Source organism: Desmodus rotundus, chromosome 7, assembly GCF_022682495.2.
Source record: "Desmodus rotundus isolate HL8 chromosome 7, HLdesRot8A.1, whole genome shotgun sequence".
Taxonomy (NCBI): Eukaryota; Metazoa; Chordata; class Mammalia; order Chiroptera; family Phyllostomidae; genus Desmodus; species Desmodus rotundus.
In genome coordinates, this window is record NC_071393.1 from 27,926,594 (window position 1) to 27,953,598 (window position 27,005).

General features: G+C 43.4%; 1 protein-coding gene across 3 annotated transcripts in view; it reads right to left on the reverse strand.

Annotated features, from left to right (window-relative positions):
* OPCML (opioid binding protein/cell adhesion molecule like) overlaps positions 1–27,005 on the reverse strand; it is a 1,085,685-nt gene that overhangs the window by 456,958 nt on the left and 601,722 nt on the right. For 2 of the 3 annotated variants that reach the window (XM_053928731.1, XM_053928729.1), the window contains exon 2: positions 17,521–17,605. Coding sequence is in view for 2 of the 3 variants with exons in the window: in XM_053928729.1 (XP_053784704.1) it covers positions 17,521–17,605 (85 nt within the window). In the remaining variant the exon portion in view is untranslated. Of the gene's footprint in view, positions 1–17,520; positions 18,698–27,005 lie in introns of those variants that run through there. The other variant, XM_024557344.3, reaches the window with a different exon arrangement.

Here is a 27,005-nt window from a genome sequence, read left to right on the forward strand (position 1 = left end):
TAAAAATGAAGATGCCTTTTTACCTTAAGCCATATACAAAAATTAACTCAAAATGGAACAAAGAACTAAACCTAAGAGCTAAAAATCTTAAGAGAAAATATAGAGGAAATCATCATGACATTAGATTTGGCAGTGATTTCTTGGATAGGGCATCAAAAGCATAAGCTACAAAAGAAAAAAAGACATAAATTGAACCACCTCAAAATTAAAAATGTGCATGCCTCAACAGAGTAAAAAGGCAATACACAGATGAAAGAAAACATGTGCACATCATATATTTCATAAAGGATTACTATCCAGAATATACAAAGAATTCCTACAAATCAACAACAAAAAAACTAACAACCTGATTTTAAAATGTGCAATTAATTTGAATAGACATTTCTCCAATGAATATGTGTGTATACATATGTATATATATAGCCAATAAGCACATCAACATCACTTACTGTTAGGAAAATGCAAATGAAAACCACAACACGATACCATTTCACTCCCATTAAAATGGCTATTACGAAAAAAATAATAAACAGAGAGTGGCATCAGGACCATGACAGCATGGGAAAACCTCCAGGTCTCTCCCCTTGAAGTCATGAGTTGGACAGCTATGATTCAACAAAGGACTCCCTGCTCCAGACACAAACATGGCTGTGAGACCCACACACTGAGACATCCCAAGGTGGGCACATTGGAGCGAACGAGGTATGCTAGACAGGGGAAGACAAAGACAAGAACTAGAGAAACAGGCTGGCACTTACCATGACCCCACCAGATGAGGGGTCAGAGTGCAACCGCCACTAGGCTGACCTAAGGGTGGAGGCAGTATTCTGCCCATTAGTGACCAGTACACATCAGGCTGAGCTAAGAAGCAGAGATGTGGGAGTGGACAGAGGCTGGCAGCCTCACCAGCCACCATCACAAAGCCACAGAGGCAGGAATCTGCCCCTCTGACCCACTTCTGTGCCCTGCCCACCATTGCAACCCTCATTTCATGGATTGCAGTGGGGCAGAAGCAACATTTCAGCCGGAGTGGTCTGCACTCACTGCAGTTAAACACAGTGAAAGAAGTGGAGCTATAGATGCAAGAGCCCTTTCCCTCACCCATACCTCACCCACTCATTGTAGCAGAGCCTGGTAGAGGCAGCTGTAACAGTGCAGAGAGCACAGTGGGGCTGGTGGCTTCTGGTTACAGGAGAGTGGCAGCAGGAACAGAGAGGCACAAAGCCGATCACCGGCCTCGACCACCATGGGGTCAGTGCCCTGAACATGAGGTGACTGCGTAGTGACGAGCACATCTACCTTCTTATACAGTGCAAGGCACTTCCCACAGGGAAGGCGACACTGTCCCACAGACAACCCGAAGTCCCGCAGCAGAAAGACAAAATCCTGTGCTATACCAGCACCTCCGGGAAAACAAAGACCTTTACTTGTCAAGCTGCTAAACATGTGAGAAAATCAAGTACTCAAAACAAATTTTATTTCCTCAAATGTACAGGCAGAGAAATAATCTATCAAATAGCATGAATAACCAAGGTAACGAGGTAAAGGAAGAAAATTAAAAATCTTCAGAAAATAAACTTAAAGACATGGAAGACTGTGATTTAATTACAAAGAATTCAAAGCTGCAGTCCTGAAAAAACTCAACGAGATACACACACACATACAATCTCAGAAAAGCAGTTCAACAAGCTCAGTAATAAAATCAACATGCAAAAAAGTACTTCACCAAGAGATTAAAACTATAAAAAAGACCAAACAGAAATTTTGGGCTGAAGAACTCAATAAATGAGATGAAGAATGAACAAGCAACCTTAGGAAATAGAGCAGAACAGATGGAAGAAAGAATTAATGATAGTGAAAACTGAAATATAGAAATGCCTCAGGTGGAAGAAGAGAGAAAATTAAGAATAAAAATAAAATGAAAATGCTCTATGAGAATTATCTGACTCCATTAGAAATAGCAACATAAGAATAATGTTATGGAAAGAATAAAGGGTATAACCAAAGGAGAGAAGAGGAAGAAAGGAACAGAAAGCTATTTTAAACAAATAACAAAGAGAACTTCCCCAAACTATGGAAAGGACTGGAACTTTACATCCAAAAAGCTAATAGAACACATAATTATTTCCATCCAAAAAAAAAAAAAAAGGCTTTATCCAGGGCACATTATATTAAAGCTGTAAAAAATTAATGACAAGGAAAGAATTCTTAAGGCAGACGGAGAAAGAAGACTGTAACCTATAGAGGAAATCCCATTAGATTAACATTGAATTTTTCAGCAGAAACCCTATAAGCTATGAGAGAGTGGAATCAAATATTCAAAATATTGAAAGAGAGAAATCACCAGGCAATAATAATATATCCAGCAAAGTTATCTTTTAGATATGAAGGAGGAACAAAGCCATTTTCAGGGAAAAAGAAGCTGCGGGAATTTACCACCACAAGATCTACACTACAAGAAATGATGAAAGGTGCTCTTCTGCTGAAAACAAAAAGACAAAGGGATAATAAAACTGTAAGATGACTAAAAGACAGACAAATCAGGAAATTGCAACTCTTATTCAGAAGAGGGTATTAAATATTTAAATATAAAGTTAAAGGAGATAAAAGCATTTTAAATAAAGGAGACAATAGCTACTGCAATCTGGGAATGAACACACAGCATAAAAAGGGACAATGTGCAACAACGAAAATCTACAAGGGGATGGGGAAGGAATTGAACTTGTACAAATGAATGGAGATGAGATGCAATCGGAAGAAAAAGGATTATTTTACATATGAAACTTTTTTTGTAAAATCTCTATGGTAAACGAAAACAAAAATCTAGAACGGAGAAACATAACATACAAGAAGAGGAAGTGGAATATACAAATCATAGAATATCACTAAGCTAAAAATAACAGAAACATGAGAAAAGAAACAATGGAGACACAGACCTACCGGAAAACAAAAGATAACATGGCTCTCGAAAGTTCTCATATATCAGCAATCCCCCAGATGTAAATGGACTGAACTCACCAATTAAGAGGCACAGAGTAGTGGGATGGCTTAAAAAACAAAACACACCCTGGCTGGTGTGGCTCAGTGGAGTGAGTGCCAGCCTGTGAAGCAGCACTAAAAGGGTCGCTAGTTCGATTCCCAGTGTAGGGCACTTGCTTGCATTGCGGGCCAGGCCCCCCATAGGGGGTGCACAAGAGATAACCACACATTGATGTTTCTCTCTCTCCCTCCCTTCCCCTCTCTAAAAGTAAATAAATGAAATCCTTGAAAAAAAATCTAGCATCATCTTTAAAAAAACCCAACTATTTCTTCTCTTCAGGAAACCTATCTCAACTGCAAAGACAAACATCCATTCAAAGTGACAGTGTTGAAGATGAGAGATACTCCAAGCAAATGGCACCCAGAAAAAAGTGGGTGTAGTCATATTTACAACAGACAAAATAAATGTTAAAATAAAAAAGAAACAAGAGACAAAGATGTGCAATTTAAAATGATAAGGAGAAAAGACATAAAGAAAATATAATACTTATTAATATGTATGTACCCAAACAGGGAACACCAAAACAATATAAAAGCAATTACTAACAGGAAAAAAAAGGGGAAAACTAATAAAAAATACAATTACAGTAGGGCACTTAAATGCCCCCATTGAAAGCAATGGATAGATCATTCAAACAGAAAATCAGTAAGGAAATATCAGCCTTGAATGACACATTAGTCCAAACGGACATTATTGATATTTACAGAGCTTTCCACCCCAGAACACCAGATTATACGTTCTCTGTAGTGCACAAGGACATTCTCAAGCATAGAACATATGTTCAGGCTCAAGACTAACTTAAGAAGATTGAAATCATACAGAGCATACTCTCTAGCCACAATGCTTTGACACTGGAAATAAACTGCAAAGAGAAAGTTAGGAAAACCACAAATATGTGGAGTTTGAACAACATGCTACTGAACAGCAACTAAGTCAAAGAAGAAGTAAAAGAAGAGATCAAAAGTGATATAGAGACAAGTGAAAAGGACAATATGACATATCAAAAACTGTGGGATGCAGCAAAAGTTAATAATATGGGGGAATTTTGTAGCATTACAGGTCCACCTCTGGAGACAAGATAAAACTCAAATAAACAGTCAAACAATTCACCTTAAAGAACTAGAAAAAAGAACAATCAAAGCCCAAAGTCATTAGAAGAAAGGAGATAAAAAATTAGAGCTCAATTAAACAAATTAGTGAACAGAAAAACAATAAAAAAATTAATGCAACAAAGAGCTGGTTCTTTAAAACAATAAATAAAATTGACAATCCTCTGGCCAGACTTACTAAGGAAAAAAGAGAAAAGTTCTTAAATAAACAAAATTGGAAATGAAGGAGAAGTTACAAGAGGCATCACAGAAATACAATGTACTACACAAGAATACTACAAGATTATGAGCCCCCACATTTGATAACCTAGAAGAAATGAACAAATTTTTAGAAATATATGAACTTCCTAGACTGAATCATAAACTGGAAAAGCTAAATAGACACATCAATAGAAAGGAGTCATTTGAAACCTCCCAAAAATAAAATTCTAGGATAAAACTCACATGATCATATCAATAAATGCAGAAAAAAGCATTTGATAAGATACAACATCCCTATATGATGAAAACATTCAATTAAATGGGTATAGAAGGAAAGTTCATAATAAAATTCACACATGACAAATCCTCAGCTGGTATTATAATCAATGGTAAGAAACTGAAAGCTTCTCCTCTAAGATCAGGCAAGGATGTCCACTCTCTCCATCATTATTCAGCATAGTACCGGAAGTCTTAGCCAGAGCAATAAGAAATAATAAACAAATATAGTAAATTTGCAGGATAAAAAAACAATGTATGAAAATCTGTTGAATTCTTATATACTCAAAATAAAATATCAGAAAAAGAAATTAAAAAGAAACAATTCCATTTGCGATTACAACAACAACAAAAAAGTACCTATGAGTAAACTTAACAAAGAAAGTGAAGGAACTATACACTGAAAACTAGAGGGTAGGACAACCTACATGTGCCCCACGCTGCAAAAAATATTGTTGAAAGAAATTGAAGTAAGACACAAAGCAATGGAAAGATTTTCATGTTCATGGATTGGAAGAAATAACATAGTTAAAATGGTCATATTATCTAAAGCATAATATTAAATATCTATACATATTTAATATTATCCCCATCAATATCCCAATGGCATTTTTCAAAGAAATAGAACAAAAAAAGAACTATCAAATTAGTATGAAACTACAAAAGTCCCTGAATAGCTAAAGCAATCCTGAGAACAAAGAACAAAGCCAGGCCCACTCTCTGACTTCAGTTTATACTACAAAGCTGCAGTAATCAAAACAGTCTAGCGTTGGTGGTAAAACAGGTACACAGACCAGTGAGACAGAATTGAAAGCCCAGAAATAAACCCACATGTATACAGGCAATTAACTTTCAGCAAAAAAGCCAAAATCAGACAATGGAGAAAGAAAAGCCTCTTCAGTAAATGATGTTGAGAAAATAGGAAAACCACTTTAAAAGAATAAAGCTAGACTGCTGTTTGGCACCATACACAAAAATTAACTCAGAACAGATTAAAGGCTTAAATATAAGAGCTGAAACAACAAATTACACAAAGGAAAACATAGGTACTAAACTTATAGACCTTGGCCTTCGAGAGGATTTTCTGAACTTGACCCTGATGGCAAGATAAGTAAAAGCAAAAATATATGAATGGGACTTCATCAAACTAAAAAGATTCTCCACAGTGAAAGAAACCATCAATAAAACAAAAAGGCAATCAACCAAATGGAAGAAGACATTTGCAAAAAATACCTTTGATAAGGGGCTGATACCCAAAATATATGTACAACTCATATAAGTCAACAACAATAATAAGAACAAGAAAACAAATAATCCAATTAAAAATAGGTAGAGGACCTGAACAGATACTTTTCCCAAGAAGACATACAAATAGCCAACAGATATGTAAAAAGGTGCTCAACTTCACTAGATATAACAGAAATGCCAATCAAAACCACAGTGAGACACCACATCACATGTCAGAATGGCTATTATCAATAAGACAAAAAATTACAAGTTTTAGAAAGGATGTGCAGAAAAAGGAACCCTCACTGTTTTGAGGAACACAGATGTTCCTTAAAAAAATTAAAAACTGAGCTACTGTATGACCCAGTCACCCCCCTCTGGGTATCTACCTGAAATACTTGAGAACATATTCATACATTTCTAAAGATACAGGTACCCCTATGCTCATTGCAGCAGTATTCACAGTAACCAAGACATGAGAACGACCTAAGTGTCCTCCAGTGGATGATTGGATAAAGATGTGTCCCATGGGTACCACGGGATACTGTTCAGCCACAAGAAAGGATGAAATACTGCCATTTGTCACAACATGGAGGGATCTGGAGAGTCACCACGCTAAGTGAAATAAGTCAGATGGAAAAGGACAAGAACCATATGACTTCACTGGTAAGTGTGTTTCAAAACAGAAATCAACAAAGAACAAACAAAACTAGCAAACTCATAGACACAGACAATGGAGTAATGGTTACTGGAGGGGAGGAGGGCTGGGGGAAGGACGAAGAGTGTAAAGGGGTTGAATATATGGTGGCCGAGAAAGACTAGACTCTAAGTGGTGAGCACACAATGCAATATGCAGGTGATGTATTACAGAATTGTGCATTTGAAACTTACATAATTTTATGAAACAGTGTCACCCCAATGCATTTAATTAAGTAAGAATAACTGTAGGCAAGGATATGAAGAAATTATAACCTTCATGCATTGCTGGAGCAAATGTAAAATGATGCGGCCACTGTGGAAAACGGTATGATGATTACTCAAAAAACTAAACAGAATCACCATAGGATCCACTGCTGAGTGTATACAAAAGAACTGAAAGCAGGAACATGAATAGATATTTGAACACCCTTGTTCATAGCAGCATTATTCACAATGGCCAGAAGGTGATAGCAACACAAGATTTTATCAACGCGTGGCAGTACAAACAAAATGTGTTCGGCACATACAAAGGAACATTATTCAGTCCTAGGAAGGAAAGAAAGCCTGGCACATGCTCTAACACTGATGAACTTTGGAGACATTATGCCAAGTGAAATAAGTCAGCCACAAAAGGACAAATGCTGTACAATGCCACTTAGATGAGATTCTTGGAGTCGTGAGCTTCACAAAGACAGAAAGTAGCATGGTGGTCGCCCGAGGCGGTGAGGAGAGAGACGGGGAGCTCGGGTTTAATGAGGGCAGAGCTTCAGTTTGGAAAGATGAAAAGAGTTCTGGAGATGAATGGTAATGATTGTTTCACATAATGTGAATGTATTTAATGACACAGAACTGTACCCTTAAAGTGGTTAAAATAATACATATCATGTTATGGATATTTTACCACAATAAAAAAGGGCATGGGGGGACTTTGAGGGTGAAAAAAATGTTCTGTACCTTGTGGAGTGGTGGTTACATGGATGAATACAAATGTCCAAGTTTGTCAAAGTGAATGCTTAATATGATGCATTTTAATTTAGGTTAATGTTCTTCCCCCCTCCTCCCTTATTCTCTCTCTCTCCCCTCCTCCTCCACTTCCTGATCTCTGGGCCATTTGTTATGCTAATACATTCACTAGATGTGACTGTTTAAAGAGGATAGTCTAAGATTAATTGAACTTTATAATTTCCACTCTGCCTAGAACAGTGGGCAGTCAAAAGCTGTTTGTTTAAATTATAAACTCAATAACTTATATTTAAAACAAATAATGCTACTGTTTACTGTGAGCTTGCTACATGTCAGAATTTAATATAAGCTCTTAGAAACTTAATGCCATGTATTCCTCCCCCAAGAACTCAGTGAAGTGGGTATATAGCCCCTACTTTTTAAACTCAGAATATTGAGACAGAGAAATTTAGTCACTTGTCCAACCTCATACTGCCAGTTAATACCAGAGCTAGGATTTGAAGTGAGCCTTTTTGACTACAAAGTGTCAGCCTGTTAGCCTCTTGACAGAGGTTACATTTTATCCCATATATGACTAAGCACACATTGTTTAGGCAATTATAAAATAGAGCGCGTAATCAGGAATATCCTTTAACTGTCCCCACTGCCCAGGATACAACCTGCTGAGACATATTCAGGGACATCACAGTGAGGGCTTATCACAGAAGCAGCTGCATTTCTGAAGGCCAAGGAAATGGGTCTGTAAATCCCTTCATTCAGACATGCCCTCTGCAACGTTAGGAGTCATCACATTTGTTTTCCATCCTTGGAAGTTTGCAGATATACTTACAGAAGGCACCATCCTCCTCTACTGTGTGACCTTGATAAAAAGTGGGGAGGCAGGCATAGCTCCCTTGCAACTGCTCAGAATCTCCTGGCCTTAAGAATATTGTAAAATTCACAAATACTGCATGGCAATAAGCAAGAGAAGAAAACCAGTTAAATACCAACTATCTAGGGAAAGATCATTATCTCAGCTAATACTGAAAGGCCAGAATCTCTGGTTGTAATTCAGAGATTACCTAATCGCTTCCAAATGGGGAGACTATCTTCATTAGAAAAAGTGCATAAATGGTGTATGCATGGGGTTGGGGAGACAGAGACAGAGATAAGGGGTAAGCATGCATCTTTTCAACAAACTTGAAGCTCCTCCTACACGTTAGGTATTGTATTGGGCACTGATGACACACACAGGAACAGAGGACATTACTGTGGCTAGCAAAAAAAAAAAACATGAAAGAAATAAAAACAAAAAGGGGAAGAGGAAGAGTTGTAGAGATGGCAGAGAAAGCACGGGACAATACAAAGTTGAACACTATTATTTCCTCTTACACAAGGCACTTTATAGTTGACTAAGTATGTCAACATTCGGTCCCCTGTGTAACACATGCTGGCTCCTCCTTTTATCCATCACAGAAGTTCCAAACAGCAAGCAAGAGACCCTGTGTTGAATGGCATCAACTGACATGAATCCCAGTCAAGGGGGACAGATATCTGGCATGGCAATTCATTTATCTGAGAATGACTAAGAACACACAGTTGAGCCTCAGAGGAGCAAGTATGACTTGGGCTAGACCTCATGTCAGGTGGTATTCAAAAAGGACATTTGGGTGGCAAACAGTAAGCACTGGCAAGTCAATGAACCACTAGGCTGGGAGGAGTGGGGTCAAGGACAGACCAAGTCTGTTGGAGAAGAGGGCTTGGCAGGACAAGGCAGTACTCCCAATCACCCAAGGCTTGCGGCAGGTTCCACAGAGAGTAGCAAGAATTGGTCTAGAACTCAATGACAAGAAGGGGATTTCCAGCTGTGGGACAGGTGGGAACCAAGGGTCAGAAAGGGCCAGATCCTAGTGGCTCGTCAGCACCTGAGCCTTTAATTGCTCTTTGCCTTGTCTTACGGTGGGTGCTGGACACTGTGCATGTGGGCTCCTGTGACCTGCACAGTCTACATCACAACAAGGTAAACGTACCGGAAGTGTGCTTAGATAACTCAAAGTGTAGCTTAAACCTAGAGCATCTAGCTTTCGGAAGAAGACATTCACACACCAGAAACTCAGCAAGCAGGACATGGTCATTGTTGTCTATTCCTTCCTTCCTTCCTCCCTTCCTTCATTTGACTATTAAGTAATTCCACTTTGGATTATTTTTTTCTCATATGTACATTCTTTCCCCATCTCTTCAGTTCCTTTGCTTTGCTTCAACTCTTAGCTGACATCTTGGGAAAATCTCTCTTCTCCTCACATCTTTCCATTTTTGTCTTTCATTTCCTTTAACGATCTTCCTTTCTTCATTAATATTTATGAAAGGATCCCCAATCATCTGGGAAGAGGAAAATGTATACTTGATTCAAATAAAATGAGAGCTAAGCATCTTAAAATTAAATTTGGCACAACAAAAATACAAACTCCAAAACTTTTGAAAGTATGCAGAAGTATCTTTGAGAAAATGTTTCTGTACTATCTTCCTCTAATTATGCCTACTTTTCTTCAGGATTCATGATAAATAGAAAATTATCATATTCATTTTTTTCTCTTTTGTGTAATTACTTCTTCTACAACGATGTTTTTTACTATTCTTCATGGCTAGCATATAGCATTCTGGGTAATTGTGAGTTAAATTATCTTCTGTGAGCTAGCCAGAAAACTTAACAACCACTTAAAACAGTCTTTGTTCTTATTATGCAATGGAAATGTTAATTGAGATACCATAAATCCTCAGACTCACTGAAAATATTTAATATTCAAAACTAATTTTGAAACATGTACTTGATTAGCACTTTTATGGGAAGCCAGGTCAAGTCCTTCAGCATCTCTTTGATTTAAGTAAAATGTATCATGTGTAGGAAAGAAAAGGCCAAAAGGGGTCACTCAGTTTCCTCTAGAGAACGAATCAACACAGGTGGGTAGAAGATCTGTTTTCACAGCCTCAGTGGTTTACATTAAACTATGGCTAGAAGACGGGGAGAGGGGATTGTAAAATGACATATATTTTAGAATTGAAAAAAGTACTTCCCCCTTCATTCCACATTTCCTAGTGACCACTCATTTCCTCACAGTTCTCTCGGAAATGCTATAGCGCCAGTGTTCTTGGCAACAAAGTGCTTGCTTACTTCATGTTGGTTTGTTTGATCCTTCGAGATGCTATGTGTGCCGTGGGGGTCATGTAAGAGGAGGGGACAGCCTTAGGACAGCTGCAAAGCTCAGAGCACTTCTGATTGTCTTGAAGCACACGGGACCCTCCAGCGGCTACGACTTCGTGCACTGTTTGCAGCATGCATTTTCCCAGCCCCAGAAGACAGAGCAACATCGATGCCTGAGCAGGTGAGGGGAATTAACCACCAGGAAACAAAGGAGGCTGCCAAAGGTAGGCAAGTAGACAGCTACAGCCCCCAACTAATATGCAGATTTCCTGACCCTTGGTCAAACGTGGGTCCTGAGAATAAAGAGGAGGCTTTCGGAGTTTTCGGCTTGCAGCACGTGGAGACTTTCTCTGTTCCCTATATCTGGGAGGGGGTGCTATAAAACTAAAAAGAAGTAAAAAGGTCCTCCGGGAGCAAATCCAGACTCTGACACAAAATAACTGTGTGATCAAAGGCACGTGACTTAGGTCTTCTAAACTTCAATCTCCTGGGCTGTTATGTGGGGGTCAAAATATTCTGAAAATGACATAAAGCAGTGAGTAGTCGTTCTGTCATCTGACACAGAGTAAACCACAGATAACAGAGTTTGTTTGCTTTACAAGGGACCCTCCCTTGCACATTTTGTTAACGGGTCTGTGGTAAGACCCTGTAGGGAGTGACACAGGCCCAAACCCTTCCCTTCCCTAAGCTTTTCCACAGAGGACAAGCCACACACATTGAACCAGGTCAAGTGCTGGGCTGCAGAGACATCACAACTGCAATTTTTACTTTTTAAAAAAGATACACCAGGGCACAAGAAGCTCCAGGAAGGTGTCATTCACTGGGAGGTGGGAGGGGACTGAGAAGGCAACCCCCACCCCCGCCACCCCCAGTCTCAACACTCCCTCCACACAAACTCTCTCTCTTAGTCAACTAAACCCCACGTTGGCAAAAGCAGATTCCTTCGGGGAAAGTCATAACAAATAAACCAATGTGAAATAATGTGATGTTGTCTTGTCTGGATTTTTAAAACATCAAAAGAGTCTAACACTTACTTCCTAACCGAATAGGCAATGCAATTTCTGCCAGCCCTACAGATGTCTTGGGCCATAACTCCCCCTCTTATCTCACCACTGTGAACACTGCTTCCTGTTAACAAGTAATTTAAAAAGTCCTCCCTTGGGAAGGTCAAAGAAGACCCATTTGGTGCCTCCTCCCCGCATCTCACCCCAGACCCCAGCACATCTGAACCCCACGCTAGCCAGTGCTGCTCTCCTCGCCGGCTTCTTCAGAGCCTGCTGCACAGGAAGGGCAGGAAGCAGGCCAAGGGCACAGTCCCTTTTTAGATGCTGAATGGAAGGGAAATGAGAATGATAACTAAATTGAACCCAAGGGCCAAATTTAGTTAAAGGCCAAAAAAACAAACAAAAAGGCTTAGGTAAGAGCTGCCGAGTTTTCCAGAGCAATCAGGAAGCCAGGGAGCCTGTATCCTGAATGCTTTACAACTTCATCTCGCATCCTCTGCTTTGGCTTGTGGTGCATAGCATGTGGCATGTGCAGGGGGAGGTGGATGCATACCTCCCCGGTCAGTGATGTTGGAGAGAGTCAGAGTTCACCAGGCCCGCTGAATCCTCCAGCCACACCCCGGTCCTCACACACCAGGCACAACGGCTGGGCAGCCTGCTGCCCCTACTGCCTTCTTGCCCTGCGTATCTCATGTGCAGAACAAGGCAAACCTCCGCAGAGACAGCTTCACTCCCAAATATACTGCTCTACCGCTGCCAAGAAGATTCCTCTCAACTCTGCTGCCCTGCGCAGTGTCTTGCCTTCAGGGATAGTGAATGAAGCCTTTTGCATGGTTTCAGATCAGACTGCAACCAGTGGTAGCTTCGACTGTCCCCTCTGGCAAATGATTCAAGCAGAATCCAAAAATCCCGCAGGCCTCCAAGGTCTCTTGGAGATGCTGTGCTTGTATGTCCCAGCATCATATTTTGAGGAGAATAAAACCCTTCATATGTAAGCACTTCATTGCTGCAGAGGTAATACATTGTAAGAGATCGAGTCTGGTTAAGACGGATTAAAGCATTCAACCAATACTGATTATTTTAATCCTTAGCATCCCCCACAATGTCTGTACTCAGGACACAAGACGTGGCTCCAAACCACCAGGAGCTCACTGTCTAACCCTAACCGCACACAAATGGCAGGTCCACAGTGTGTATCTGTTAGAACAGAGATCTGCAGCAAGTGTTATTAGAATTCAGATAAAGCAGGATGCAGAGTGGAACTGGGATGAGACATCTATTACATTTCAAAGGTGTGCGTGTGAGGGGTGTGTTCGGAAGGAGCAGAAGGTAGAGCAGATGAAACTGGAGAGCACTGGGCGTACTACAGGGTGTTACTGAGGAGTCCCATGTAGCACCTGTGACAACTTGCACATCTCTGCTGCTTCATAGTTAACAGAAAAAAAATGTCATGTACTTCATCTCTCTTGATGTCATAGGCTGGACAGATATTGTTCCTGTGTGTACGTAATTGACCTGAAGCACTCAAAAGCATGTAGTGAGTGGGAGAGTAAGAACCAAACCAGGTATTCAGGCCCCTGAGCCCAGCGCTCTTTCTGGAGTGCACAGGTGGCCCATGGGTGGTAAGGCACACACAGGCATAGAGGAGACACTTATGTGGGGGTAGGGCCTGGGGAGACCAGCCTTGCTCAGATGGCCCAGGGCAGGAAAGGGCATTAGAGCAATGGGTCTCAACTCTGGTTTCACATTAAAAATATTGGAAGAGATTTGTTAACTGCCTATGCCTCTGCCCCCCTCCAGGGATTTTGATTCCACAGGCTGGAAACCTGGCAGTGAAGTTTTTAAAAAGCATCCCAGCTAATGCCAGAGTGCAGCCAGCCAGGTCAGCACCACCACCAAGGAGCCCCCATGGGCCTGTTCTGCTTCAGTGTCTTTCTGTCTTAATCTTTCCAGATCAAGAGCAAAGCCTCTGCACTTCTCCATGTCCTGATCCCGCTAGGCAACTTTGACACAAACATGCAAAATCATGCACTTGTGTTGAATGGCCTGTTGGCCACTCTGAATTTTCTAATTTACACGAAGACAAAAGCTGCTAGTGGTGAGTGCAAAAAGCAGAGAAACACCCAGGCAAGCCCCGGAAAGTTTTTCTCGGGAGCTTGACAGCACAGGCAAGATCCTGCTGCTCAGATTATTCCTCGGCAGTAGCTAACCCTTAAGTGCTTGGTTCCAAAAGGATTAGCTCAGAACTCCCACTGAAAATTCAGGGACATTTTAGAAAAGAGTTATTAAGCCTAATCCCAGATCAGTAAGCACGGATTGGCAAAACTGATTATCCTGCCATATAAAAAATTGAAATCAAAACAAAACAAAACTATTCGTGGGGACTTTTCCCATTTATTGGAACAGTTACAGCAACAGCCCCTACCTCAGTCCTACCTCCCCCCTCAAATGTCCATGATGTGATCCCAGAGAGGAGCTGAAGCAGACTGAGAGGAGAGCGAGGCCAGTGAAGAAAGCACATCTGGCCATCAGCCGTGCAGCTGCAGTGGCTTCGCACACACGTGCTGACCACACTGAGCAACCTGGGCACCCTTCCTGCCATGGGCACCGATTCAGACACAGGACTTCCACAGACTTGTCATATCTAATCTATTGGAAAGGCACAGAACATTTTTAACCCAACAGCAGATAATTGAAATGAAATCATTTTGGCCAAAAGGGCCCATTTGTAATAATGAATTCAAATCAGATTCATAGAAGCTATAATTCAGAAACAGTGAATACCACCATCATTTCCATATCCTCTCTCTTCCAAGAAGGCAAAATAACTCAATATTCAAATAATTACTTTTACTTTTCAAGTAGCCCTTTGAGGTAATGATGGGAAAGATAATATTGCCTCACTTATGTCAAATGAGTTTCCTCCACGTTCTGCACGGCAGTCGTCCTTGCCACATCACTTCCTCACATCCTTCAATGCACCCAAAGGCCCATCACTGAAAACTGGTGCCTCCAAGGGAGGAAATAATCCTTCTCCAGGCCAGGCAATTTCTTAGTGCAAAAGTCGAAGAAGGACCCTGCTCTCCCCACTCCTTCGCTTTTCCTACTCAGTCTTTGCCTCCAATGTGATTTCCTTCAAGATTTAGACACAGGCTTAGAATCCTTTGATCCACAGCAGCCACGTTTGAAAAGACTTCCTGTGGCTGATGGGCACAGGAATCATTCAATTTCTTTCTATATATTCTGAAGGTTTGATGCATTTGGAACACAGCATTCCCAGATGCTGACTTCCCAGTGGGACATCCATAAGGAGACTAAAGAATGACCATACTTACAAATTACATTTTAAAACATGGCATGTTTACTTGGGGTGGAAGCTATGGACTTCCAGAGACTGGAAGCATGGACTCTCCCTCTGACAAGTAAGTTTTTCTTTGAGATGGGAACACAGCTGTTCACCAATAAACCAAGGGAGCATGGAAAAGAAAAGGAAAGAAATGCTGAGACTCCTGGAATTCTGCAGCAGATATTTATGTTGTTTTAAGAAACATGTGCTGGCAGTGAAACAGAAACTTAAAATATCAGGGAATAACAAAAATTAAGTGATGAAAGCAAAAAAGAAGAAAGTAAATTATTATTCTTCATTATTTTGACTATTGGCAAAAGCACTTAAAATGGAGGCATATGATAAAAATGAAGGAAGAAGGTAATAAAAGAGAAGAATCCAAGAGGCAAATAGGGAATATAAAGAGATTAAAATGTAGACAGTGTGCTGAATTTCTCTATTTCAGAGCAAATAATACAAAAAGGAGATGCAAAATCAACATAAGACATGTGCTTACTTTTAAAAAAAATAAAGCATGCAATCAGGTAACCTAAGATATACCTGAGCATGTGAAGTCTTTTTTCCCCTCTAAACAAATCACAAAAAGCGACTATTCAGCTTTTCCTCTTTTCACTCTCATTTCCATTACCAAGCCCAGCTGCTAAACATTAGAACTGAAGATCATGAAAACAGGCCAGCAGCTTAAATAAATAAATAAATAAATAAATAAATAAATAAATAAATTGAAGTTGGCCCTCTCCTGGCAGAGCAGTCTTATTGCATCCTGGAAAGCAGAAAGCTCAAGTTTTTATTTTTGGTTTAACTTTTAGGGGCAGCAAGAGGCCAGAGGACTTGGGTAAGTTCAGCACTGAGGTCTTATTCAATGCTGGGCCTCTTTGTCCCCAAAAGAAGATTAAAAGATCGAGAGAGATGTGTGGCAGCATCAACACCCCTTCACACCTGGTAACATTTACCGGCATTTGCTTGGTGAATGTGCACCAGCGCTACTCCTAGCCCGAGTGCAACTCGTATCTCTGGGCCAACTCGGGCGCCGCAGAGGTGCATCCAGCAAGTTATGTCATGGGAGGGGACTCCAAAACTTCTCTGAGGCAATGAAGTAGGCACATTCCTCTGAGACAGGCTGAAGGATGGCACATGTCCAGGAGTGTTTCTCTCCTGCTATCAAGGGAAGGAGGTCTGGCTCTATTCTTTTTTTCTCTTTCTCTACCTGGGGCCCCTGAGCACCAGCAGCCAAGGTTCTAAGGCTTATTCCTTAGTTCAAAAGAAGATTCAGCTGAGAACCACCCCAAGTGACAACAATCCAACCTTAGCTCTTGGGTGTAGGGAAAAATAGCTGGTGTCCCAAAAAGCCTTTCTTCCCTTTTCCAGGGAGAAGCTTGTCTAGCTGTAGAGAGAGTTTAACAGGGGGCCCAGGGGAAGAACAGGAAGGATATCCCACCCTCTTCCATTCCTTGGAGAAGACAGGCTTTTTGGCTGCAGAATCTGGGACAGAACATTTCATTTTCACTATAACCATCAAAGTCATAGACAGGGCAAACACCTTTACCCTGTGTACATTGTGAGCCAGAGTTAAGCTGGGACGTCTCTGAATCTGTCTCCTAGGACCGGTACTGCCTCATTAAAGGGATAAAAGATGATATCTGCTGAGCTGGTGGAAAGTTGTGGCTGCATTTTTATTAAAGTCTCTGCTGCAGCAGGTCTGGTCCCCAAAGGTTCATATTCTGAGAATCTCTACCCCTCTGCACAGAGCATGTAAGTGATTCTCTGTAACTCATTAAGGTAAAACAAAAAGCACTCCTATTGTGCTTTTTGCACAGGACTGATGTCCTTGCATAAAAGCTACATGCTTCCTCTCCTTGGCTTGAGCCTGCAAAGATAAAAATGCCCTCATAATTTATAATCGGGGGCCCAAGAGCGCCAGGCAGGGTTGACATGGATGGCTGCGCCTTGAGAAGGCTCACAAAGGGCCATGGCCCAGCACTGGCAATTCCAGGAATGTTAGTCTGAGATCTCTCTGCGAGGGGCCAGGAAGCCCATCGTGAGTGCCCTCCTGCCTCGTCACATACCTTCTGGCACATGAGACGGCCACTGAGGCACCAAGCAGTCTTTGGAGACAGGAAGATGGAGATGGGAGCGCCCCAGTGTTTCCACTCCAGGGCTCTCCTGCTCTCACCCTGGTGCCAGGGCCAAAGTGAATGTAGCCACGTCACGGACTCAGCTACAGTGGAGTCCTGAGCACGGACCTCAGTGTTCCCTTGTAAGATCCTGGACCAGAGAAGCTGGAGCAAATGGCAAATCTGTCCAGGGGAATGGGTGTCAGCTACCACAGAATGCAAGAGGGCACCTCTTGAGCCTGCAAAGGCCCTCTCACTTGCCCTTCCCCACCCCCACCCCCCAGCCTTCTGTTCTCTGGCTCACTCTTACCCACACAATCACATTCCACGGGCTCAGTCCCCCGCTGAAGTACAGTTCCCTACCTGAGGGTGGCGCTCTCCCCCTGCCGGACCGTCACGTTGTCCATAGCTTTGGGGAAGGTAGCATCTCCGCTGCGCACGGGCACTCCTGTGGGTACAAGGAACAGCAGCCTGAGAGACACGACCACGAGGCACTTCCAGGACAGGAACAGGTACCCACAGACCCCCATCCTCGACAGCCACAACTTCCCAGAACGCCAGCAGCAGCACGGTCCTCGTCCCCGCCCAGCACACCGGCGGGTCTCAGGAAGTGGTTTGGGGAGAGGAAGGGATGGAGCAAGCCAGAAGCAGAAACGAGTCCAGGCTCTCCCGAGCCTAATGATTCTTCCTCAAATCTTGCCTCAGCTTTCCAGCCTGGCAGAACCAGATGCCCCTCCTGCATCCAAAAAAGAGCTTTCTTGACGCTCCCTGGGGAGGAGGGAGGCAGCGAGAAGGGGGAGAGAAGGAAGGTGCAGGATGAAGGTCACAGATTGCTCTTTCTCTTCGAGATGCTACTTTAGAATTCAGTTGGGCACGTTCTGCGGAGGGCTCACACCAAAAGTTTATAACCCAAGGAAGCCAGGCAAGTGTCTCTGACATAAAGGAGCTGTCATAAAAAGCTGCTGCCTCAGAGAAAGGAGAACACGTTTTATTAGATCACACATGTGTATAGATATATTTATAAACAGCCCAAGTCTCGAATCTGGAACCCAAAGGCGGTAAAAAGTTCCACCGCGGGCGCAGGAGGCCAGCTCTGCGATAGGATCCTCCGGCACCGTGGATGTTCGCCACCGCAGCCCGGGCGGCTACTGGCAGCCACCGGGCCAGCGCTGCCAGTCCGCCCAGCACCGCCCGGCGCAGACTCTGGGCGCAGGGGAGCTGGGCGGACTGCGCCCCCGCCTCCTCCCGGGATGCGGCGCGGGACAAGGGGACGCGCGGGGACGCGCGACGCCAAGCTCAGCAGCAGCCCGGGGTCTCCGCGCAGCCTTCCTCCCGTTAGCAGCCCCGACGCACACGGGCCGCGACCGAAGGGGTTGTCATGGCAGCAGCTCCATCACCGGCCGCCACTTTCTCCAGTGCCCGCACAGCGCCAGCGGGCGGGCGTGAGGCGCAGGCTGGCGTGAGGCGGGGGCACGCGGGCGTCCACCGTAACCCCCGCGGTGCCGCGCCCACGCGGGCTGGAAGCCGAGCTGCGGCTCAGCTCTCCCGAACCTCCGAGGCAGCGAGAGAATGCTGCGCCCTCCCGGTGTCTTCCCAGCCGGCTGCCGCGTGGGGAGGAGGTGGAGCGGGCGGGAGAGGGAGTGCTGGGGAAAGCAGCAAATTGAGAACTGATGCTCGCACCTTCCCTCCCCGGAAGCCCAAGCAGAAGTTGCCAAACTCCGCCTGGAAGAGCTGACTACGTTTCCCACGACGGGGGCGCTGAACGGGTGTGCAAGTCCACCACGCGGGCCGCCCCTTCTCCACCTGGCCGAGCTACAGTCCCACAGCGGACTCTCATGGGCTTTTGCGGAGAGATGGAACCCTTTCTGCTCTGACGACTCCAGAAATGCTTAAGACCCTTGACTTGCTCCACCTCTCAGACTGGCAACTCTGAATTTCTTCTTACCGCACAACACGTAAAATAGTCCCCATCTTATCCCATGCATATTACTCAAGTATCTCATTTTTTTTTTAATCAAGAGCTGGAAGAAAACACAGAGATCTTAAAAAAGTACTTTTAGGACTATGGCATTACAGCCACAGCATGATGTGGCACCATAGTGGAATTGGGAGGGGGCTTGGGGACAGGGCGTTCTTCGAGGCCAGCCTATCAGTTTGTTCGGAAAGCACATCTTTCCTTACTCTCTGAGTTTCTCTGGGGCTCAGGTTAATTTCTTTTTGTTTATAACTGGAGAACCCAGGCCTATCAAAAGGTTTTCCTCTGCCCGCTCTGGCAGAGGCCACCCCTTCCTGCATCATCACTTAGTGGTCGTAGCATAGTTTAATGGTTGCGACGTGCATTTGCTTTGCTGTATTCTTTCTCAAATCCTCTGTTAAATTTAAATCAGACCAGCTACTGAATAATCGTTACACTGGAATTTAATTCAAAAATACGTTTTGAACTGTTAGCATTTATTATTTCTCGCTGAATGATACCACGGAGTGCCACCTGCTCTCAGTTAAGAGGGACCAAGCACACATAAATATTGCCCATTCTCCTTTGCAAAGTGGTGGCCTGCATACAGTTTCCGGTCTAAAGTGTTTCATTAGCGAATCATTCCTCAGGAAGAAAGAATACTTGTCACTACCCCAATGAAACGCATGCCACCTGCGTTTCATATGTTTTCGTATAGTGAAAACACAATCAGCTCCTTTCCAGGTAGCAGATATTAACACAAGCGGAAGTGGGGTGGCGCCCTCCTCCGTGGGGTTCTAGGCTGCAGGGCCCAGAGGAGGCCTGGCGCTGAGAGGAGAGGCTGCGCGCTCACAGAGCAGCCAAACCACTACTGGGGGCTTGAAGACGCACATCTTTCTTCACTATTCGAGTGGCCCTGGGTTTTCTGTGCACACTGCGCCTAATCCTCTACATTCTGAGATGCGTTTGTCAATTATCACCAGACTGGAAAGGCTTTGCCAGCGCTTCAACCTGTGGACAGCCGAGAGCATGAGGCTGTGCTTGTGGTTTTCTTCAGCTACAGAGTTTGCATGTTGCACACTGGGGGTGGAGGTAGCAGTGGGGGCAGGTCAGGCTTCCATGCAAGTCAGTCACACAGCTCCTGCCAGTTGCCTGTGCGGTGCTCAGATGACATTCCCTACTCTTCCACCTGTTGGTCTAGTGTTTCTCAGACAAGCAAATGGGAGCAGTTGCTAAATCCTACACTGGCTCACAAAAGATTGCTTGAGATGGAGAGCTGTTGGGGCCTAAACCAAAGAAGGACAGAGTATGAGACTCCAGGGAGACAGCTGAGCTGGGAAGGGAGAAAACAGAGCCAGAGATAGGTTAAAGGGAGGGCCGATATAGTCCTAATAAAATGTAATAAACCCTACTCTCTAGGAAGGAATGAACCTAGTATCTTTTTTTTTCCCCACAGGGCTAGCTCCTCATACCTATCGACATCCGGAATCCTGGAGAACCGGGCTGTATCCATTCTCTGCAGTAAGTTTGTTTCCCAGTTCTACATTTGTGAGTGAAAAAATGGGCTGCACGCAAGGCTAGTAGATTACAGAAATAACTGCAGAAGTCTCATCTTTGTGTTAATCTATGTCAGTCTACAGACCTGTGGGGCAGATTCCGTTCATCTGTGAGGCATTGTGAAGGACCAGGACACTCATTTACAGACTAGAAAGCAAACAAATTAAAATGGAAGAGAGAAAGGGGGGTGAGAATCATAACGAACAAAGTAGTTTATGTCAGCAGTTTTTATGAAATGCTTAGCTGAGTCCTGCAATAGGGACACCCCGAAGTGAACCCTTCTTGGACATAGGACAACATGTTTGAGGACAAGTCACGTGAGGACAAATTAAAGTACTGACTAAGAGTGTGGTTCTGAAGTTGGCTCATCTCTTCAGACTGACCGGTCAGCCCCTCAGCTGTGTGTGTGATACATTAGACTGTCTCACCTGTCGCAGGTGGGAGGGCGTCTTGAAATGTCTTCAAGTTTTCATTTTAAGGCATGGTAAGATGACAGACAAGGGGACAATGTCTTGGAAAAAGACTTTATTACATAGCATTCCCCAGGGGAAGGGCACTTGGTACCACGCAGGGCCACTGGGGAAGTGCCAGGGTGAGCCAGGAAACAGAAGGAGCAGGAGAAAGCAAGGCCCAGAGTCTGTCCTGTGGTTTTCACACTAAAGAATGGGGGAGGCAGGGTAGACTAACTTGAGCAAACTTGGGAGCAGAGTGCTGGGGTATTTGTGGCTTCTCAGGGGGTGTACGGATAGTCTCTAGTTGTCCAGCTGATGGCCCTGGGGTGAGTTAAGGCAGGGGACATATTGGTGTGGTGTGTGACAGTTGGGTAAAAGAAGGGGTTGGGTATTGCTACCCCTGCTTTACCCAACCCCTTCTTTTACCCAATTATGGCAGGTATGGTTTTAAAATAATATATTCAAAGAGCATCAGAATATTCTGTTGAATTAAATATTTTCCAATGTTTGGGGAATTATTACCCTCTACTGTTGGAAATTTATAAAATTACTCATTTTCAATATGTATTATTATAAGTCCACATTTAAAATCATTGAAATAAAAATTGTGATTTATCCTTAGAAAAAGAGAAGGGGTTGGGGATATTGGTTGGTTTGCATATGAATGGGGTGCTGAAGGCAGATTGTTTGCTACCTCTAGGAATTAGCTAGCCCTGGGAGGGGCAGTCTCTCCACAACTGGGAGAGATTGCAAGGCATCCAGCATCATAAAATACAGAAAATAAAACACATGATTAATACAGGGCAATAATTACCGAGGTAATGCATGCAACACATCATCAGAGTACTTGACACACTGGATGTTTTTAGGAATCATAAATCAGGATCAGACAGCATAACTCCCACTTTCCTTTGGTAACAAATTGCAATATGTGAAAACAATCAGTAAAAAGATGTAAGTGCTCCATCTGAATCAAACTAGAGCTTTGATTCAGACCTATGACATCTTGATATTTAGGGCAATTTGTAATAGAAAACACAGAGTTGGATCCCGTGCAGTAACTTTGGGAAACGTAAAGCAGAGAAGTGGCATAATCTAATTGGTACAGTTTTGAAATATCATTCTTGCTGTTGTGGAGCGTATGTATTGCAGGTGCACAGAGTGGAAGGAGGAAAACACAAGAGGGAATAAATAACGGTTGTGGTAATGGTGATGGAGAAAAACCGAGCTGTGTGGCAGCATATTTTGGAAATACCGCCATGTTTAGGACTGCCTGAGAGTTTGGATGTGGGGGTTAAGGACAAGGAAGGGATTGAGAATGATTCCTAAGTTTAGTTGGCAACTGGGTGGTACGATGTCCTGTGATAGGGATGAATCCAGAAGGAATGTGTTAAGAGAGACAGGGGTTGAAAGAGTGAATTAAAACTCAGTGAGACAGCCAAATGGAGATGTCAAATGTGGCGGAGGGAAAAAGGAGCCTGAAGCTTATAGTGAGGACTGAGGATAACACTAATGTCTCATCTAAAACCTGCTTTCAAGCTTATGGTCAAAAAAAAAAAAGGCAAAATTCTTTCTGCTCTGTGTGTGTGTGTGTGTTGGGGGCCCGGCTCTCTGTGGAAACTGTACTCCAAATCTAGAGAGCCCACTGCCTTTGTAAGTTAAAATAGGCTGCCCTCATTTTCAACTTTAGAACCTAAGCTATTCAACTGTTCTCAGCTATCTCTTAATGTATGTCCTTTGCTTGGTCACATCTCAGCTTTCGAGAGTAGATTCTAAGATGGTTTGTGGATGAGGCGATGAAGTTACTGGTATGTTTTGTGCTGTGCACTTACCCTTCATGGGAGTCAAGCAACACAGATGTGAGTCTTGTGTTTACTGTTACTTACCAGCTAGGGTCTACTTCAGTCGAAAGCCCCTCCCTGCTTCATAACATGGTGGGTAAGACTAAAACATGGGCACTGAATTCAGTGTGAATCCCACTTCTAAGATGTATTTGTGTGTGACTGTACAATTTCCTTAACTTTGCTAATCCTCAGTTTCCCCACCTGTAAACAGAGGCAACTACAGTAGTGAATACGTATACTACGTGTGACTGTTAACTGAAATACTGCATGTAAAGTGGTCGGCATCCTGCCTGGCACTCAGTAAGCACTCAATAAATGTTAGTTCTCATTACCTACAGAAGGTGGTCTAACTCCCCAGCAGCACAGGTTTTTTTTTCTCTGAAGTGTCTATGGGCACTTGACCTACCCAGTGCCAGACAGGCAAATGCCTGAGCAGTCTGAAAGCTCCGTGTGTGCGATATGAGAAACAAGACGGATCTTTCTCTGAGTTTGGAGAAGAGCCAATTTTAGAATCATAGATCACCGAAGGCTCAAAAGTGGTTCCTAACAAGATTTCATCTTACCGTGGAGGGGCTGCCTAGATGAGGGCAGCTATTAGGGAATTCCAGAGCCAACAGAAATATCTGAATTTATCTAATGAAATTTGTATCCATTTGTAAAAGCAATTTCAAACTGTGTGTTATTCATAAACAAGGAACACTTACAGCTTGTGTTTATCTGAGAGAAGATTGTCCCCAGCTGTTCTGTGTGTGCAGTAGGAAGAAACATAAAGTACAAATTCTGTGTATGATGCATATGGATATTCCAGAAACCTGCCTCGCTCAGGCAGGCCCCGGGGGGTGAAATGACCGAGGAAGTACTGTGGCTTAGCCTGAAGTAGTCCTCTCTCCTGGGGCCCTCAGGGCATGGAGGCGTAATAAGCTGGGAAGGTTTGCCAATGAACAGAGAAGCAAAGATCAACTGGGCTCAAGGAAGTTCCAAGAATGGAAACACGTGCCAGAACACAGCACTTTGGCTGAGACACAAGTGGTGTCCATTTAAGACCCAAAGCAATGCCAAGACGGCAGCTGCTCACAGGATCGATGCTAGACAAGGATGCGGACATAGCTGCTCACAGTCTGTTTGCACTCTGGGGATCTGAGGCCAAGCTTTGTGAAACGGTCTTCTGAGTCAGCTGCAACATGACACCAGACTTCAGGTCAGTTTAACCTTAACTTGTTCCTCTGTCCATCACAGGCCACATCACCTCCTTTCTAACACAGGACTCATCTTCTTGGGCTAGTGAAAAGGACTGATATCGGGCATGAGTGAAACTTCATGCTTCATACCCCAGCTCTGCCTTTACAAGATCTGTGATCTTGGATACATCAGTTATCCTCTCTGAGCCTGTATCTTCCCATCTATAAACAGGGTTGATAAGAACTTCCCCACAGGGTTGCTCTGAGAACTAGACAGATGATACATGTGAAAGTGCCTCTGGCAGTGCCTAGCAGAATGGCAGCTATTATTATGCTGAGCATTCAATTCCTTTTCTCCATGTAAAATAACTGGCATTGACCAAAACAAAGAAAGCAACGAAAATAACCCAATGGACAAACAATACTAATAATAACAACTGAACACCTAAGGCACACAAGATTTGCGTGACAGAAAAGATCTGTATGAGGTATTTCCCAGCACAGGTAGAGTGAGCCACTGATAGCTACAGAATCTGGCTGATGCACTTTCCACTCTTACTCTTTCAAGTGTTTGTGCGCGTGTACATGAGTGTAACCATCTCTCTCCCATCAGAAGTGCAAAGTCCCTGAGAGCAGGGGTTTTGCTTTGCTCATCCCTGACCCCTCTCCTATGGACTGGACCTGGTACAGAGTAAATACCAGCAGGCATTTGCTGCATGAGAAAACTCCCGCTTCTTCAGAAAATCAGTGAAGCTGACAACAGAGGCTCCAACTCCCTCCTCAGCGGGAACTCCTCTTACTACACTCATTTCCTCCCTGTCCCCCAAACTCCTCGGCAGCGTGACATCACAAGGCATCAATTGTGTTAAAGCATCTCCCTTTAGAAAGGTAGGAGACTCCTGTAAAGGGACCCATTTCCACAAACCATACAATAAAATCAGCCTCATTACTCTATAGTCACACTCCATATACTTCTACAAATCAAATAACAAAAAAAAACATTATATTGAGACCTACAAGCCATAAAATGTGTTTTTTAAATGCTCAATAGGAGTTACTACAGTCCAGCCCCTCCTGAGTCTCACTACAGCTTCCACTGTGACAGATGGAAAATGGATCACTCCACCCAGAGAACTGGAGTGTGGAGGAGAGAAGGCCTGTCAGGGATCAGCTCGCCTGGCTCTGCATCTGGACCTGCATCTTAGGAGTTGGGGACCTTTGGAAATGGACCAGACTTTGCTGAGCCCAAATTTCCTCATTGGTTAGTTGGGAAAACACTGAACTTTTTCTCTCTTCGAAGAATCAAACAAGTTGTAGGTAAGATGCCTTGCTGAGAGCTTGGTAGACAGTAAATGCTCAGCAAATAGATGCTTTGATGCTATTTTTCCTGGTCGCTCTCCCCTTCCTGCTAAAATGGGCCCAATCTGCCTTCGTGGTAGAACTAGAACTTGTGTTTTCTATGTTGGTTACTTGAACTCTTATTTCATTTGCCCAACTGTTTTTTATTATTCATTTATTTTTTAAACTAATTCATTTGATCTCTTTTTTTTTTTTGGACCAAGATTTATTGAATACCTTGAGAGTTTTCTGGGTGTGGGGATGCAAAGAATATAATATGATACCTGCTCACAAAGAGTTAATAATTTAGTAGGGGAAATAAATCAGTAGTACCATATGATAACATTTAAAATATAAATATGCAAGGATATGCAACATCTGAGTTGAACCATTTAAATTCAATTAGGGTTCTTGGAAAGCTGCTCACAGAAAATGGCTCCTAAACTCACTTCTAAAGTGTAGGTAGAATTATGCGATGTTGCCAGCTGAACAGGTGATGTTACCAATCACAGAGAAGCAGTGAGGACATTGGTATTGACTGGAGGGGATTAAATGAGAAATGTTGGACACAAGGCGAAAGTAAAAAATCTAAGCAAAGACTTGTGTTGACATTTGTATATTTAGGCTTTGGGCCTGAGGAAGAGACAATGCTCAGAATTACAGGTTTTGGAATCATCTCTGGATAGAGGGAGCTGAAGCCCTGGGTGTCTGATGAAGTTACTCAGCGAGAGAAGTGGAGTGGGAAGGCAGGAAGCATGACGTGTGAATTCTGGGCAACACCACCATTCGGGGGGGTGAGTGGAAGAGCTCATGAAGGACCCTGCAGAGTGGCCAGAAAGTTAGAAGGAAGATCAGGAATCAATCACCTCATAGAACTCAGGGAAGAGACTGGGAAGCGTGGATACCAGCATCAAACACCAGGGAATGCAGGTACGTGAACGATGGACGACACACCTTCGGTCTGGCTCAGAGGAAGACACTCTGGCAGGTCGGATCAGCAGCAACCCACTTTGGAGGTAGCGAGCGAAGGGGAGATGAACCGAGGACTGGGCAAGCAAACTTCCGCAGAAGTTCTGGCTCCGCTTCGGCAGAGTGAGGAAGGAGAAGGTGCAGCCTCCAACTGGACAGAGGTATCAGTCTGAGGGAGGCTACCCTTGTGTTTTGTTTTATTTCACCTGCAGCATGAAAGACTTGAATACTGACATACGGTGACTGAAAATAAGACTTCCTGGAGGTATTGTAGACCTGCCTATTCTAAGCACAGTATTTTATGTATGGCTAATTATTAACAAATAATATATAGGATGAATTGTTTCAAGTCAGTAGTTTCATCTCTGGACCCACTCAGGGACAAACCCATCAACCAAACTTAAAAAACAGCAGCGATCATCATGTTCATTGTCAGGCTGCTATGGGCCAGACACTAGAGACACACACCGCATAGACCCTATATAATGTACCCCTTTAACACTTCTACAAGGAAGGTGTCATTATTAGATTACGGGAACCCTTCTGCACTGTTGGA